General features: G+C 39.3%; 1 protein-coding gene across 1 annotated transcript; it reads right to left on the minus strand.

Annotated features, from left to right (window-relative positions):
• Nucleotides 1–11,265: 11,265 nt before the first annotated feature.
• On the minus strand, nt 11,266–12,832 carry LOC128253785 (NADH dehydrogenase [ubiquinone] flavoprotein 1, mitochondrial). Its single transcript, XM_052982464.1, has one exon. It carries the CDS (start codon nt 12,755–12,757, stop codon nt 11,297–11,299), a length of 1,461 nt encoding a protein of 486 aa, XP_052838424.1. The 5' UTR covers nt 12,758–12,832; the 3' UTR covers nt 11,266–11,296.
• Nucleotides 12,833–18,745: the final 5,913 nt, after the last annotated feature.

Raw genomic sequence — 18,745 nt, forward strand, 5'->3', positions numbered from 1 at the left:
TCACTTTTGGCAGCTCAATGAAAGGAAGCGCTGCTGCCAATGAAAGCCCAGCCTCTAGTTCAGTTATCCAATGAAATATTTATTTAAAATACCTTTTCTTAGCATATGGGTTAAGTGCACATTAGTAGGCTATTTTACGAATGCAAACGATTAGGTTTATAAATTTAAGTAAACAAATTATAATTAACAACAGCAATTGTGGGCGAACGAACAACGAAAACAATTAAATGATATACAAATTAAAGTGGAATGTTGATTGCTTACCCTGGGCACGGTTATATTTATCAGACCCCAACAGATTTTTTTCAGTCCCCATGGTATCTTTAAGGGTTTCGTTTGGTTTAGTTTCGGTATGGTTTTGTTTTCGTTTTTGTTTTTGTGGGTGTACGTGGACAGTGACATTTAGATTTTACAATTGTCAAGTTGTTTTAACGTTTACGTGTCACAAACACATTGCAGATTTGGTTTATTGTCGTCGTTTAGAGGTCGTGGTAATCGTTGTTTTTGATGTTTCAATATTGGTATATATTATTATTTTATCATTTGTGCAATTTCGAACGCCAATTTTGAACACGCACGCACACACACAGACACACGAAATGGTGCATTGAAAATTCAACAACATATCGTGGTTGGCATATTATTCATAATGTTTTTTTTTTTTTTTTTGGATGTGTTGTTTTTTTTGTGTGGTGTGGCGGGTGTATGTGGGAGAATAGAGTGTGAAAACACAAAAAAGATTAATTAACATATCATAGCACAATAATTTAAATGTATAATAAGGATTGTTCATTGTGTCGCAGAACGAAATCAAATCCAAATCAAGGTCGAAAATAAATATATATTTTAAAAGGACCACGTTTTCGTTGGGTGTTTTTGAGTTTTACGCATAGATTGGCGTGTCAGTGTACATATGTGGGATTTGTGTTGTGCAAAGCAATGTTGAAAATAGAAGAAAAATATGATGTTTTTAAAATTAGTTTTCAGACTTAAAACAAAACGCTCTTCTCCGTTGCGTTCGGAATACCATTTGTGTGGGGGCAAAACTAAGTTGACTTACTACCAGACCGCTTTGATTATAACTATTCTTTGACAAAAGGTACTCAAATCAAAGTATTAATGTGTTCTAATTATTTTATAAAACATTTTCAATTATTTAATATTATTAGTGTTCAATTTTACATTCTAATTTGAAAGGTTAAGGCTACTTGTCCTGAAAGTATGCACCTACTGGTTGACTTAGCTTTGAATTACCGAGCGCAAATCATCCTGACACTTCTGGCCCGTAGCTTATTGTGAAGGACAGACTCGGTCTGAGTACTTTGCCTGGTGTTGATACAAAACGTTGGCAGTTACATCTGCAGCTAGCACTCAAGTAGCAACCAGGAAAGTGTCTGCACTGCACCTTCGCAACTACACTTTCTAGGTGGCCACACACGTGGGTGACAGCTGCAGGTGGTGGCCACAGGTGGGGCTCAAGTTCACGAGCTCACACACTGAATTCATGATATTTACCACAAAAATGAATTGGGGACCAAGGACTAAGACCAGAAAATGACCACAAAGCACGTCCACACTTTACTCGAAACTGGTTTGAATAATTAAAAACCAAAAATCTCTGTTAATGAATTAGTTTATTAATTTTAAATTGTTCAACACAAATGAGAAGAATATAGTAAAGAAGATCTACAAGCTAATATTCTTGCAGTTTAAATACGAAACCCTAATTCATTAACAGACGACAGATATGTAAAAATCATTCAATAGCATATCGTAAGCAAGATAAACAAATATAAAATGGAACATCATTTTCCTTTACTCTAAACATATATATTTAAACTTCAATCATGTTTCTAAGCGCAAAGGCTTAGAGAGAGCTAAAAGGAATGTAAAAAGTTAATTATTTAGCTTTCATCCGAAGGACTTTTCGTTTCCGATTTCAGTATATTTGTACTCCATGCAGTTTTAAATAGTTTAAAATGTGGTTTTCTAACTGCCAAAACGACACATCAACTGCAAGTTTACATGAACTGAATAAAAATGGTTGGGCAAAGTTTAACAACTCATAACTCCGAGTTCCCACGGTCACGCCCGAACAATTTCTCCGAGCGGGAGAAAAACCAATTAAACTTTTAGCCCCCCAAATAGACGAGAGCTGAGCCGCAAAAAGTGGGGCGAAACATTAAGAATGTTATGCTTATCTGCTGCCGAAACGAAACCTTTGGGCATTCGATGTAGCCATATAAAGCATAGCCATATATATGCGCCATTTTATAATACGAGTACCAGGATGTGGATGCATGTTGGCATCTCTTCGGGGCCGTTTCATGCAGCGTCTATTAAAATAAAAGCTTTTGCCTCCGGCGCAACCGAAGAGCCACAAAACTTTTGTGTGGGCATAAAACACAGTTCAGTGGATGCGGAAGGAAATGTGGCATATTTCAAATTAATTAAACGGCCGGGCCGCAGAACAACAGAGCCATGGCTAATAGCCATTGACGACCGAATATAAAATATAAAATAAGAGCACTATAACAGCAGCAGCAACTTAATTAATTAACTTTTGTTTAACACTTCATTGGAGTTCTTGATTTCAATGGATTGGATTGGAGGCAGGGGTCATAGATTTTACCCCTTTGACTTTCTGGTCGGAAATTGCTAAACTAATTAGGCAGTTTGCTTTTGAACTCCCACAGGAAATCAGAGAAACAATGGCCAAGCTCGGAAATATGCCATGGAAGTGAAATAAAAGAGCCATGCACATGCGGTTATCCAATTAAGTTTACCATCCGGAGACGGGCATAAAAATTGATGCACTCGCAGTTAGGATTAAACCGCAGCCCGATGATGTTCGGCCGCAGGATGCAATTTGCCGGGCCACCTGTCTTGTCGATCCCGATAAAAGTTGTGCAACATAAACAGCACTTAATACGCACATCAAGTCCCGTCATCTCATCCTATCGTGCATAATGCAAGCTGGCGAATAATAAACGATAGAAAGGGTTACGGATGGTCCTTCAGTGTTTCACCTGCTGTTGACTTGCGGGCTCGCAAAGTGGAAAATTTGATGGTGTAGCTCGGGAGCTCGGGGGCTCTGATGCTGGTCTTGCGGCTGTTGCCATGGCTGATGAAGTGCCACATTCGTTCTCGCAAAACGCCAGAAGACGTCGCCGTGGTGATGGATTCGAAGAGCGAAGTGGCAATGGGGGTATTCAGCGCATTTGCCAAGTCGCGCTTTTGCATGGCTGAGTCTCCAAGGAAGTGCGAAATTGACTTCTCAGTTTTCCCCTAACAAAGTTTATTCACTGGCTCCGAAGCAGAGCTGCTAAACATCCATTCAAAAAGGGATACAATTTAAGGGTTAAGCACAATTCGTGCTCCACGAGTGCTTCTAAGAAACGCCCCTGAGAATAAAATAACAACAAAATAAGTTGCCCAAAATAGTTTGCAAAACTTATGTCGATCGAAGACCAATATAACTATGCTTTTAGATTTTTCAAATTTAAACAAATATTAAAACAATTAATTAAAGCTCCCAGCATTATTTAAGTAGTTAAACTTTACCATAAACAATTTTTAATATAAATTATTGATTAATTAAAGTTAGTTATACGTATTTAGTAACATAAGGACATGGATGAATATTATTGCTTAACTTACTAATTACTTTCTATATATTAAAGAATTGCAATAAACTAGAGTAAATGATCAAATGTTTTCACTAATAAGTCTGAACTGACATAAAATAAGACGATATTATTCACACACGCATTTTATTGTTTCATTTCAAACAATAAGAGTGTAATTTTTTCCCACTAAAAGCCAAATTGCCATCTCTCAGGCGAGAGTACTTCGTAGCGGAATTCTCTACTTCACAGTCGACAGCTGCTGATTAACACAAAACGACAACAGAACGGCGGAGACATCGACAACAGAAACAGAAACCGAAACAGCAAATATAGATATGTCAAGCGAATCACCAATAGACCGGTTAGACCTTAAAAACCCACAAGACGCAGTTCTCTGCCATACAATCGCCAATTAAATACAATTACTCATGCAGGGCCCGTCTACTCACAAACATCCATTTGGTCTCGAAGTACATGGTCAGCTCCAAATGCACTTGCTCCGCGGGTTTGGGGGTATCCACATGCTCGAAACTCACTCACGCGACAAATCTAATCTCCCGGCGAACAACGCTTACTGTGCGTACACCGAGAATAAACTTCTTAAAACGATAGTGCGTTCTTGAGACAGAGTTCGGATATGTGTATTTCGGTACTTTAATTACATTTTATTGCAAATGTAATGAATACCAATCTATTTAGTTTTGGAATATTTTATAAATTTAAATCGAATTCAAATTAAGAGTCTGAATTAAAAAAAAATAATGTTTAATTATTTTAAGATTCTCATTTTAAACAATTACAATGATGAGTATATAAAAGAAGATCTTAGAGATAATTTTTTTAAGATGCTTAAACATATTGTAACAATATAAACAAAATGTTTAAGAAATGGTTTCTTTTCAGATAATTTTATACAAAAAAATTTTTTACGGTAAATATTCTTTACTTAACAAAAGACTTTTAAGTTTTTTTTAGTTTAGTATTTATTTTTTAGCTTTGAAAATGGTTCTAACATATTAGGTAAATTTTTTGAAAACTTATTGAAATAATCATCTACTCTTTGTTAAAGGAACACATTAAAATGTTTCTGGTTTAAAACATACAGTTTTTGAGACTGTTATTTTTGTTCCGTTTTCAGACCGCCTTTTTTCTCGCGGTGTAGGCGCTTTCGGAGCGAGCGATTCCCGCTTGGCTCGCCCGGAGCCGCGTTGAGCACTGAGCCATCGCCGCGGAGAGCTTGCCAGTCGGCCAAGGCGAGCGGTGTCAATTAGCGGCGCAAATATAGCGGCAATATTATCGACAAAAATACAACCAAATACAGAAAAAAAATCGAGAGCGATAAGCCCCATCAGAGAGTAACTCATAGCGTTCTCAGCGATCTCAAAGTGTTTCGTTTCAGTATGTGAACTCTGGAAAAAATTTTAATCCAAACTTTAGCAGTTTAAAAGCGTTTAATGCCCATCGTAAACGGAAAAATATGAAAGACATAATTATGTTGATTTTCAAAGTTTTTCATGCTGGCCCCCCTGGCCAAGCAGTTGAAGTTTTGCTGGCGAATAAGTCAAACAGCTGGCCCCCAACTCGTTGCACACTGATAAGCAGCTGTCAGTAGAATGTTGGATAGTTTTCATGATAAGACCGAGAAGAGAGGAAACTAGAGACCCAACCAGATACTCTCAACCACATTCACAAAACAGGTGTCAATCATCTAAAGTTTTGGTTTTGGTGCATACTTTCAGGCGGCAAGTGGAACTTTCTTCCCTACATAATTTTTCAGGCTTGTTCTTATCTTCACTTTAATTCTGACAATTTTTAAACATTTTACTTTTCATATACTAGCGTTAATATTAATTCCTGCAATTTATCTTTTATTGATTAAGTGAAACCACAAATAAATGAATCTACCTAGTACTAGTATTTTTCGTATTTGTACTTCATAAATCATACAAAATAAATCTTAAACTATTTAAAACCAATTCATAAAGCAACTTAAATTGTAAATCATTATTCAATTAAACAGTTAACTAATCACAGTTAAAATCTTTAAAACTCATTATATTCCATATAAAAGTTAAAATTCATCAACCAAATGGCTTAAAGAAACTATAAGATAATGTGACAAAATTACAAAACAAAACAAAAATATTTAAAACACATACTTTACAGTTTAAGTTTAATGTAATCTACAGTTCTCTTTTAGTCGGCATTCCGGTAACTATAAAAAAGTTTTTTTTTTAACAGTTAAGACCAAAACTTAAAATGTTTAAATATACATATATACTAGTACCAAAAATGTAAAGTCATTGCACTAATTCACATTTGCAAATTGTTGTGGCAAAAGTGAAAACAAGAACAGGCCTAATTAAGTAAGCTAAAGTCTAGGTGAAGAAGCAAGCTACTTAAAATAGATATCCAATAAATACGTTAAATGGCCAAAAAGTTGGGCCAACTAATTACTACGATATAGTTGAAAAAGAAACTACGAACAAGAACTGGCAATTGTTTGGCTACAGACTACACTAGATAGTTTCCAACAAGGCTATTGAAAGGGGGGGGGGAGGAAGAAAACTCAAGAGGAAATTTATAGAGCGAAATAGTTCAGCTTTCCACAACAAAGCAGTTTGGCAGTCAGTCAAATAGCAATTATAGAGCACAGAGCAGAGGAAGAGTTTGGGTTGTGGATGGGTGAAATATATATATAGATCAAATTAAAAGCACCTGAAGAGATAGGCGTTAATGGTGGAGGGGAGTTTGAGAAGATATTCGGATACCTCTCGATCTCGGGTAGTTCGATTTTGCTTACCGGTTTCGCTTTGGGTTTCTGCTTGGCCAAACGCTTCTGTTTCAACATCGTCCACAGCGGACGCACAGACACGCACACATAAACAACTGAAACAGGAGTGTGGGAGGATTGGGAGGATTGGGAGGATTGTGGATGTGGTGGATGTGGACGTTGAACGTGGGATGGTGGACGGTGGACGGTGGACGACGACGTTGGGTATCCGCTTCAATTGATTTCCGCCTGCGAGTGAGGCTTCTTGGCCTGCAGGGTTAAGAAAAACAATTATGAAATATCAATTATTTATGGCTTGGTATTGCTAGTCTCGCTTTGTATTTGGCGTGCAGGCATGCAGAAGGATATTGGTGCTGTGCGTCAATACTCCGCAAGGGGATTTGTCATGCAGGAAACGAGTACGAGAAAATCCCCTATAAAGCACTAACTCTCTAAAAAAAATTGAGACAAGCTCCCCATATTAAAAACCCGCCTTTGTGCGTCGGCAACAGTGTAAACAAAAACGGGACAAACAAATGAAAAACGAAACGAAAACGAATGCCAGGACACACAAAATTGAAAAACAAAATAAATACAATGGAATTTTCCCATTCACCTTGCACCCAATTATGAAGCTCTCCAAGGAATGCCAATGAAAGGGTTTTTTTGTTAATGTTAATGCATGCTAATTGTGTTTGCTTAAGGAAAACAGGACGAGAAAACGGTAACGGAAACGAAAACGAAAACAAACGAAGACTCAAGATCCCCAAGAGCTTACCTTGACGGGTTTCTTTACGGGCACTGGTCGCGAGTACTGGTGGTAGACCTGGACATGATTCGATGTGAATTTACCCAACATGTGTAGCTCGAGTTGAGGGTGTCGGCGGATCGGGGCGGAATGGTTGATGTAGTTCTGGAAAGATAATATATATAATATAATAAAGATAGTTTAGTAAAAAATCTTATCTGGTAGATTGTATGCTACTCTTTCAAAACTCAAATGAGTTTATCATAATGTAAATCCATCTAACATCCTTTTTTGTATAAATAAAACAATTAAGAAATCACTCCATTTTAACTCTTGGCAAGCCCTTTTATTACCAAATTAGACTCAATCAAAGCAAAAAAGGATTTGATGTTGTACGAAGTTTTTAATTAACATGTACATATACATTTAATGTTCAAAATGCTACACCGAGTTTTGGTTTTGTATTCGTTGAGTTTTGTTTTGTTTCCGACAAACTTAGGCTCTTAAATAACTCCTTTTGGAGTATTACAAAAATACGAAGTTTGGAAATAAAATGCTTAAAACGTTTTTAATGTCAAACGAATTTGTGTATTTTTTGTTCATAGAGTCTTTGCAACCCCTTGCGGCAACCTTCGACCGTTGACTAACTCCATTTGATCTCCCCATGCGTGGGCATGTGGCACATGGCCCAGCAGACTCCGTTTCCGTCGCCGTCGCCGTCGCCGTCTCCAATCCCGAATGCGTATCCGTCTCAAGTGACAGGACGGGCGCTGAGCTGAGCTGAGCTGAGCTGTTCTTCATTGCAGTAATGCGAGCTGGCCAGAGCAGCAGCCAAAGTTCTGGACAGGACGTGAGTGGGCGGATCGGACGGAGCTGAGCTGGGCCAGAAAGTGAAATAAAATAAGCGCTGGAAACAGCAAAAGTTATGCCAAGTATTCCGGCTAAGCATGAATCAAGTGCCATAACACGAAGCACCCTGGCACCCCTAGAAACAGAAAACGACAGGCAAAAAGCCAGAAAAGCGAGAAAAGCCAAAAAAGCGAGAGAAAGCAAAAGTAAAGTAGAGCCGAAGAAAAAGTCCTGCGTCTGGATGGTGCTCTTAATTTGCGGAATTCGAGACATTCGCTTTCATTCGAGATTATGCTCGAGCATTATAATCCGCTGGAGCTGGGGCGGTGGATGTGTGCAACGAACACTCAGGATGAAGAGAAAAAAAGCTAGTAGACGACAAAATCAATATCTAAATACGATTTCCACCCACATGTGATTAACTTTTGTGCAGTCAGTAAGGCACAAAATTGAGATAACGCGTCATTAAATTTATGCATGAACAAAAGACATTTTATCGTTGGTCCTTGAACCCTCCCCCCCTAATGATGGCTCGAACTTATAATTGGACTTTAATAAGCAATTGCCTGGCAGGCAATGTGTGTGTGCGTGTTTGTCTCAAATTATTTGGGATGCTTTCTTTAATTTGTTGTTCGTTCGATGATGATGAAAGCAAGAGTACTACTCGGTGGCAATGTGATTAACTGAAGTGAAAAGCGAAAGCCATATCAATCGTGGATTAAGTACCGCAACTATTCGCAACAAACTTGGTCGCCAAGTTTACAGCGGTTTTCTTTTGTAATTTGCAGTGTGCCACGAGGACCACCACTTGAGGAGTGTTCTTGAGTGCCACAATCAGTCTGCCAAGTCCGACGAGGGCGCTGGGTGTGAAATTTATACGCCAGCCCGCATTTGCGTCACTGTTTAAAGATTTCTCCCCCACTGGCGCGCAAATAATTGCGACGGAAAGGAGACAAGGATGAAACAGTCCGCCTCCGGGAGAACCAGAACCAGGACCAGAAACAGAACCGGAGCCATGTGCCCCGGCATGTGCACAGTGGCCTCACCCCAGCTTCGCATTATTTCCGTTGTCCTCGTCACTTGTTTCATTACAACGTGATTCTAATCCTCTTCGCTTTCGCTGAACAATTTTCTTTACAAAAGAAAATCTCATATGTGTCTCCGCCAAAAAAGAAAAAAAAACTGCCTTTATTAAAAGTAATTAAGTGGCATTTTTTCATTCACTTGTTCAATTTGCCTAGTGGGATTGATGGGCTTAATCCTATTACGAGTGCAGTCAATAAAGGACATTTAAGCATTTAATGTGTTTTATTATTTATATACTATTGGCATCAAAACAATTTTTTGTAAATTGATTACAGGATATACTATTAGAAACTCTTATAAATTGTTATTGGACACGTTAAACACGTTTTAATGGCCATGCGATGATGATGATGTTTACGTAACAATTAATTAAAGTTAAAAAATAATTTTATTATGGTATGTAATATAAAATTAACCACTACATTTTAATCCAGCATAACTCTGCAACTGGTTACCAATGTTTCTAGTAATTTTTTGTTGATTTTCATAAGAGTGCATTTACATTTAATTCAGTAATCATTAACTAATTTATATACTATTATCCTGCATAATTCTGCAACTGGTTACCAATGTTTCTAGTAATTTTTTGTTGATTTTCATAAGAGTGCATTTACATTTAATTCAGTAATCATTAACTAATTTATATACTATTATCCTGCATAATTCTGCAACTGGTTACCAATGTTTCTAGTAATTTTTTGTTGATTTTCATAAGAGTGCATTTACATTTAATTCTTTAATCATTATCTAATTTATATACTATTATCCTGCATAATTCTGCAACGGGTTTGCAAAATTTGTAGTTATTTTTTGTAAATTTCCTGAAAAGTGTAACCCCAAAGTGGCCGTAACTGTTAATTGTATGGCCATCAGTCATTGCCAATTGTGGTTTGAGGCACCTCTGCGGACACTGTCGTCAAGTGTCAGGAGTGCTCGCCTGCCTGGATGAATGGGTCCCTAATTGAGATAAGACTGACGCAGGCTGCTGCCTCCGGCGATGAGAAATGATCCTGGCCAGCATGTGCCAACTCAAACAGAAAAAAAATAACACTTTCGCTGCTGGCCCGTAAATACGGATGGCACTTTCTCCATCTTCAGCGCTGTCCGAGAGCCAAACAAATTAGCGGGGCCAAGAGCTGTGTATCTGGGCAGCCCTGATTATTGGCAATGCAAGCAGCCGCCGGAGAAAGGATAATGGCAAGGGTAAACTGACCCACAAACACGATTCAGGGGCACATGGACACGTCCTCGTGTTGGGGGTAAATCTTTTCGTGTTTGCTGCTCTTGTCTCTGCAATCATTCAAGCGCAGACAAATGCCCTGGTGTTTGTTTATGTCAACATTGTGTCCTCTGCCATTTTGACCCACCTCCATCACTACACTTCCACTCTCACATGCTTTTCATCCTTCATGATTTTTCCCTGATTGTTTTTTTTTTCGACAGGACATGGCCAACATAATGGCTCTCATCAGCCGCAAAGTGAAATCCAAGAGCAACCAGCTAACTAACGAGAAGCAACGACCACAGACCGGATTGAATAGCCGTTTAAATTGTCATCATTCGCCGTGTGCCATCATTGATTTGCGAGCCCAGAGAAGAAACATTTTTTCCATTGGCTGGTCTGGATTGTGGTGCTCACTGAAAGTAGCCCAAGATTTATTTCTTTTTGACCGCATTAGCCAGAGCTTAGCCAGCCATTCATCTTAATTAAATCTCTATCTATCGTTGAACAATAAGTTTTAGTGGCCGTTTGTATTCACATTTCATAGGTCAGCTGGATTTTTCTGCAGACTAATAAAGTTTAATTATAATTAACTTATTTCCAAATGATTAGAAGAATAAGAGCAAATAAATTATTTGGTTTCCTTATTCATTTGCAAAAGTGTGTCGCCAAAATTGGTCATAGTATATAAGTACAAGTAATAATGTGGGCGTAAATCTTGTGGTCATATAAAAATAAGCTGTTAATAAACAATTTTTGTATATAAGTTTTCTGCCTCTGCATTTCGAGAACTCATCAATTCGCATATTAATAAAATCGACTTATATTATCTGGGAGCAAGCACAAAATATAATTTATGAAGGCAAATGTTTGCCATTTAATAATACATTTCAGTTTTGTGATTTTTCAAAGCAAATTGCTAAGTATAAAGTATTAATAATTTAATTATATTAAATTAAATAAGTAAATAGCTAAACAATTTAGGAAATTCAAGATCTCTTAGCATATTTAAGGATTCTTTGCTCTATCTGGTTGCTAAACATTCGCACTAGACTCTCGGCCACGCTAACTTGGCTATAGGCCAATGCGCAAATGGGTTTGCTATTCCTGATCTTATCCGCTATGGCCAGTGTCCAGTCGATCTCGTGCGGATGTGTCTGACCCTTGACGAATCGGGCGAACATTTCCGGTAGCCATATGGCACCATCCCGGCAATAAGTGCACTGTTTGCAGGTCTGCTTCTCGAAGAACTGAATGGAACGCAGCATCACAGCCAAAGGATCAATGTCCTTGGTCATCACAATGACAGATCCACAGCCCAGACCACTGCCCGCCGCCGCTAGGCAATCGAAATCCATTAGAACTTCAGCGGCCGTTGGAGGATCCAGCAGGGGTGTGGACAGACCACCTGGGAATACGGCCGCCAGATTATCCCAACCGCCCTTCACTCCACCAGCGTGTCGTTCTATCAAATCCTTCAGGGGTATAGACATCTCCTCCTCCACAGTGCAGGGATTGTTGACCTGACCGCTGAGGCAGAATAGTTTGGTGCCCGTGTTGTAACTGCGACCCAATCCTGCCCACCAGTCGGGACCTCTTCGCAGAATGGCGGGCACCACGGCAATGGACTCGGCATTGATCACCAAGCAGGGATGCCCGAAGTAACCCTTCTCGGTGAGAAAGGGCGGACGACGACGAGGTCGTCCCAGTTCACCCATCAAACAGTTGATCAGGGCCGTTTCCTCGCCACACAAGTACCGATCTCCCCGCTGGATCATCACATCGAACTTGATCCCTGAGCCGCAGGCACTGTCCCCCACCAAGCCATGATGGTAGGCCTCCGCCAAGGCAAAGTGCAGGTTACACGCCTCGTTGTAGAAACGATTGCGGATGTATACAATGGCCCTGGAGCATCCCATGGCCACTCCCACCAGCAGCATGCCCTCGATCAGTTTGTGCGGCTCGTGGCGCAGAATTTCCCGATCCTTGCAGGTACCCGGCTCTCCTTCGGCACAGTTCACAATGACAACCTTGGGCACCTTTTCCGACTTTGTCTGCCGCAGGAACTCCCATTTGAGTCCGGCATAGAAGCCGGCTCCTCCACGTCCGCGCAGTCCACTCTTGCTCACCTGCTCCATTATCCAGTCGGGACCCTGCTCCAGGAGATCCCCGGTTCGATGCCAATCGCCCCGTTCACAGGCTCCCTGCAATCGCCAATCGTGGCGTCCATAAAGATTCTGGAAGATCCGATCGCAGTCATCAAGTGGCCCAAATTTGGTCTTGCAATTGGGCCTATAACCCTTCGGTGGATCGACGATGGAAGGCCTATCTGGACCTAATTTTTTGGACTTTTCCGGTTGTTTGACAGCTTCTTTAGACACCGTTTGGACGAGACGTAGCCGCTGTTGCCACAAAGACGGCAAATTGTTTTTTGGAAACTTGCGAAACATCTTGTTGGCTTATAAAATAGACTACATGTGTATGACTAAAAAAAAAACCCGAATCTGGAATGGCAACTTAGTCATAGAATGCGGGATATTGTAAGAATAACAATTAGCAAAAAAGATTAAATTACTTAACAAACTTATATACTTTTGCAGTTACCTTTACGATTATAAACCAGTACTACTTTAATATTTTCATATAGAAAAGGTTTAAACAGTATAATACCTATATTGAACAGTTAAAAGTATTTCGTTTCCAAGTATGCTTGTCACAAAACTCTGACTTTTACTGCATATGCATAGTTAGTGGGATATATAGATTTATTATCTATTTATATCTGCCTGTCAATTTCCCAAATTTAAATTCATCTGTCTGAAAAATGATGGCAGCGGTCTGTTTGAGCTATGTAAGATGGACTTCGGTTCATTTTATTCGAATTTGTGCTCAAATTAGAAATTGAAGGCCATAGCTAAACCAGAATTTGGGCCGAAATCCTTTTTTAAACGAGTTTCCTGTCCCAAAAGCATAGACAAGGGCTGGCAGCAAAGTAAATACATCGGGCCAAAGTTGGCCGACGACAAATTGGAAGACTGAAAGTAGCGCAACAAATGCTGCCATAACGACAATGGGAGCACCAACAGCAGCAATAAATTTAGGAGTATACAGGCAACACAACCACCTATCCACCCACATCCACATCCACCAGATGTGGGTCTGCTTTTCCCACTGCGACGACATGTGCGAATGCGTATACGTAATTTTCTATGAATCGAGCAGCAAAAGCAGCAGCAGGAGCAATGGCACCGACAGCTCCTTTCAATTTATGCAACCAACCGACAGCAATTCGCCTTTAATGGCAGGCAACAAAAGGCAAACCGAAACCAGCTGAACTGAGCATGAAAATGTGGTGCTACCTGGAGCATCCTGGAGCTACCTGAGAGCGCCTTTCAATTAGCGCACATTGTGTGCCAAAATTAAATGGTACTCGCACGCAATTGAGTCGCCTGCAAGTTTGACGACAAACGGGAGTTTGCTCGCGGCCAACTCATTAGCATACACTAATGGGCGCCATACGGCATCCTGCAGAGACTCTGAGATGCACTCCTGCTGCATTAAGAGATTCCGAGCAGGTGGCCATAACAACGCACAAATCCCGGTTATAATTGCCGGGATTGTTGACTTAGGACCGCGGTGGAATTTCAGCCACCCTTTCTGCGCCAAGACACAAATTTGGCCAACAGTTTTGGGTCTTGAGCACTAGGAAAAATAAATGACTGACATTTAAGAAGACAAATTAAGTAATAAAACGTTATTTTAATAAGATTTAAATAAAAGTTTCTCAAAATTCATGTAAATAGATTTAATTACTACAAAAGCCATAGATTTCCGTTCTGTTTGGAATATTAAATATTAAATATTAATATTAAAATTAAATTATGATGAATTGAATTTTAACTGATAAAAGACGTCACAGATATCACCTTAAAAAACTGTATATTCAAGATAATTTTAACTCGTTCAAAAAACATGGTTTTTCTGCATATTGCTCGAACATTTGTAATTTTGTCGAGTGTTTGCGTTTGCCCTCTCAACTGTTATGCCAGAAGGTAAACTTGCAATACCCCACAAATAGTCGAGTTGTCGCGTCCCTCGCGGGAGGTGTTTGTGTTTGTTTTATGAGCTTGGTTTGCTCAGCTCTGGCTGATTTCGTTATTATTATTGCTGGGTAATGTTTTATGGCCATTTTGTGGCTGTTTTCACACCAGTCAGGCAAAGACCACAAAGCCACCGACCAAAAACAACCAGGACAGCCGACGCTGAACACTTTTCTGCCCCGCGTAAAGCAAACAATCACCGCACACCGGAGATTAGCTCTAATGGAGTAGCCATTCCAGTTTCAGTTTCACCCCACAAATAACTGAACAGATCCCATCGCGGAATTTACTTTCTTGTTTGCATTAACAAATGCATTGTGTACTCCATTTGTGGGCTTTTGTATTATGTGTCGAACACATTAACGATAGGATATTTCAGGTACATTACGGATAACTACAGTATATTAGATTGTGGTTGTTCATTTATAATAATTCAATAAAACACCTTGTTCTAGTAAGGCCACAAAAAATCTTAAATCGTTAATATTGCATTATATATATTAACGAAATTATATACTATTACTATACATTGATTAATATCGGTTATAAGCCAGTCTCTGCAGTCACTTTAAATCCGCTTTGCTACCAAGGATTATTTCAAGTTCACAATAGAGTATTTAACGGCTTACACAGGCTACATTCCTTCCTTAAATTTATAGTCCTGCATGACTTTGTGCTTTTTTGTCCTTACCTCGGCATGTGGTGGAATGTGATTTATCAACCATTTAATGGTATGTACAATGGACGTGAACAAAACGTTACACAATAAAATCGGAAATAATGAACCTCTATAATGTATCGATGATCACACTGATTGACTAACACTGTTCCATTTTTTATGCTAATTACTGATGGATGGAGACGCAGGTTCTTCGCCTCAAATGGCGCTAACAGACTCTCAACTAACTGCATTTAGCACACATTTGACACTTGCCACATGTGCCAACGAGTCGATATTGGCACACTAAGCTAAACAGCAATCAATAGACGCCCAAGGACACTCCCGCCGCCATCGACTTAAATAAGCTAATTTGCATGCACACATGGAGCTCCTGGTGGCAATTTGTGAGCGTCGACGACAATGCCAGCAAATTTACAGCCCACGGTGGCAGTTGCAAGTGGCGCAGCTGCACATTAATGTCCTGGTTGGGGATGGCTCACTGGCATCCAAGCTGTTGTCCCCCCCAGATTCACCCTCAGACCTCAGACGATTGTGGTTTGTCTTGAGTCAGCCTTGTAAACTGCCTGTCGTTGAATGCGCCTGGTCTTCTGCGGCTGCCTGCTTTTGCTATCAGACATCAACTCATTATCGAGTAAGGAATTGAGCAGCTTATCCAACTGTTGCATGGTTCCATTGCCTCGTGTTGGTTTTACAGTTTAACAGAGACTCATGAATGTATTAATTAAAATGCAGAATCCAAAGGTAAGCTGTTCAATATACACATAGCCCCAGCTTAAATACTTCCAGTTCAATCAAGAATTATTATCAAGTCAATAAAATTGGATAAAAGTAGTTGAAGTGAAGCATTTAATTTTCACAATTCTAACAAATAAATTTTGTTTCATTGAATGTTTGTTAAATAAAACCAAACGTTCTCATTCAAGGTATAAATTTATTTAGGAAGCAATATTTAAATCTATGTTGAATGTTGGTATTCTGTTAAGAGTAAGGTTAACAAAACTTATGTTACCATACAATGAAATCGATTTAATTGAAAATCGATTAAAATTTGTATGTTCATAATTTGCACGCTTGAAAACGACATTAAACCAAAGAAATTCGCTGTTTACTTGCCATCTGTGCACGCATTTAACTCTTAAAAACAAGAGTTTAGCCACTATGGTAAATATTGTTTTAAGTTTCACACGAGAAAACCAAGAAAAGTCAGATTTACACAAGCTTCACTGTTGTTCACTTTTTTTACTTTTCGTAGCGCACTTTTGCGGGCAGCACATTAAAGCGGTAACTTCGGGCATCAAAATGTAAAAGCAATCTCAGTTATGGGCAACAACAGGTACCAGGTAACCGAGTGAAAAGGAGCAGGTGAAAACCGTAAAATTCACATTTAAAAGCAGCACACAACGGGCTAAATGTTGGGAAGCCGGGGCGAGCCCCATATACAAAACTGCAAGTATTTATAACATGCAAACACGCGGTGGACCATGGTCATTTGCATGCTGACCCCATACGAGCGCGCACAGATATGTATGCTATGGTATGGTATGGGTATGGGTATGCTATGGGTATGGTATGGTGAAAAAGTGGTGAAGGGTCAGCGGCTGCAAGTTAATCACGTGCTATGAAAAGTCACGCAAACGGCGCAACTGGCGACCCCTGTAAAAAGCTTTGAACATGGGCAGACAATTTCAAAAGTCGTGAAATCAGGGCAGTCGACAGTACATGCAAGTAAATGTGTAATAATGCACATAAAACACCAACAAAAAAACAGTCAGTACAACGAATTGAGGTTACCCAAGTTTTGGAGGTCAGGAAACCAAACTTTAAGAACAACAAAAGCAAAAACAGCACAACTTCGAAATTGCAATCTAAAAAATACACAATTTGTTTGTGCAAAAACCAGCCCTTTTATATCCTAACTTGAATTTATGGCGGTGTAAATGCGTTATTCTGTGCATATTTCCCAAGCTTAAAATAAAGTTTTAATACTTAATTTAAAATTTTGTAAAAGCAATGTCACTTAATTGCATTCGACTAGTTTTTATAGTCAGTCATGGAACTCTAGTATGGTCGAATATTTAATATCACTCTACCATGTTATGGCCAAAGCTATAGCTATAAAAATGTCCAATTCCAACAGTGCGTGTCAAGCTCACGAAACACAAAGGAATTTTATTTGCGACCGGTTTACGACCGGTTCTTTTGATGGCAATAGCATGAACTAGCCAAACTTTCCACTATTTATAACACTCAATTATCAACCGTGAATCTGAAACTTGTGTTTCATGGGAGCTATTTGAATAAGGGAGCTATTTTAAAGGAACTGCCACTATTAAAATAATTTCATTTTTGAAGCTGAATTAATATACCATTTTTAGATCTACTATTCAGAAAACTACTCACTCAGAAAACTACATGAAATTTTGCTTCTAAGCCTTGTACTAAGCTCATTTAAATATTCAAGTGAATGCAGAATGATTGCCACTTTTTAACACGATTTCCCAAGGTCAGACAGTTTTGCTCGCCCTTATGTTTATCCCTATGTTTGAATTTCACCCATCCTTTGTTCGGGCCTTCCCTTTCACGGGGTCACGCGCATAAATAAATTCCAAAAGCTGTCCCATTCGTTGCAATGACATGTCAACACTTTTCCCCGGACCTCTCCAGACGTGTGGTGCAAATAAGTTTACCACTTTCTTATGCACGTAACTTTCGCTGCAAGTTTTTGGTTCCTCAGTGTGTGCCATGCGACATGGGTGTTAGGTGAAGCAGTGCTTGATGCTCCGGGTTTCTGGCCATTAAGAGGCTTATGTCCGCTTTTAAGGTGTGTTTGTGTGATTGTCGATTTAATGTGAAAAGCTTGTTTAAACTTTAAACCGATTGCCATATTTGCACATTCGGCCAAATGGAACACAATGGCACCCAAAGCGACCAACTGATCCCAAAACCCAAATCGCCAATATGCCTTTGAATAAACGCTGGATGGGTTGTGGGAAGAGGTATTTGGCCAGCAATTCACGGGATTTGCATTTAACAGGGTCCGCAAATGCGGACTTTCAGGAGCCCAATGTTTGCTAATACATATACATGCCGCCCAGGCACTCAAAACGCTTGCCGAGCACAATGAATTGTGAATTGTGTGCGGGCGAGTGGAGCCGAAGGTGCAGGAAAGAGTAAAGGGAGTGAAATATAAAACCTATTACAAAATATGTTTGTGTTTCATTAAAAATGTAAGAACCTCCGGACGAGGAAAAAACGCAAAAGCGTTCTGTTTATGACATGCGACAAATTTATTTTGCTTCAGCACATCTGTATTAAAAATGCTTTTCTGATAAAGTTATAAAAACGTGCACATTATGACTTGCGATAGATAGAAAGCGAACGAAAGCGACTATTTTATATTATGCACAAAAAACAGAGTGAAATAATAACAGACCAAAATCAACATATGTATGATATATGGAGCATGCTAATATTATGGTCAGCTTAATTGATAAAATTTGAAATAGTGCTTTCTGACATTTGTTAAAATAAGAAGAGCAAGCAACTATAACGCAATTTTCTACACATTTTGATTTATGTTGCTAATTTCTATGAGACCATAATCCAATACGGATATCTGCAGCATAATAATTATGATCAATTGCACTATATGATTA

The sequence above is a fragment of the Drosophila gunungcola genome (genome assembly GCF_025200985.1).
Source record: "Drosophila gunungcola strain Sukarami chromosome 2R unlocalized genomic scaffold, Dgunungcola_SK_2 000004F, whole genome shotgun sequence".
NCBI classification, from domain to species: Eukaryota; Metazoa; Arthropoda; class Insecta; order Diptera; family Drosophilidae; genus Drosophila; species Drosophila gunungcola.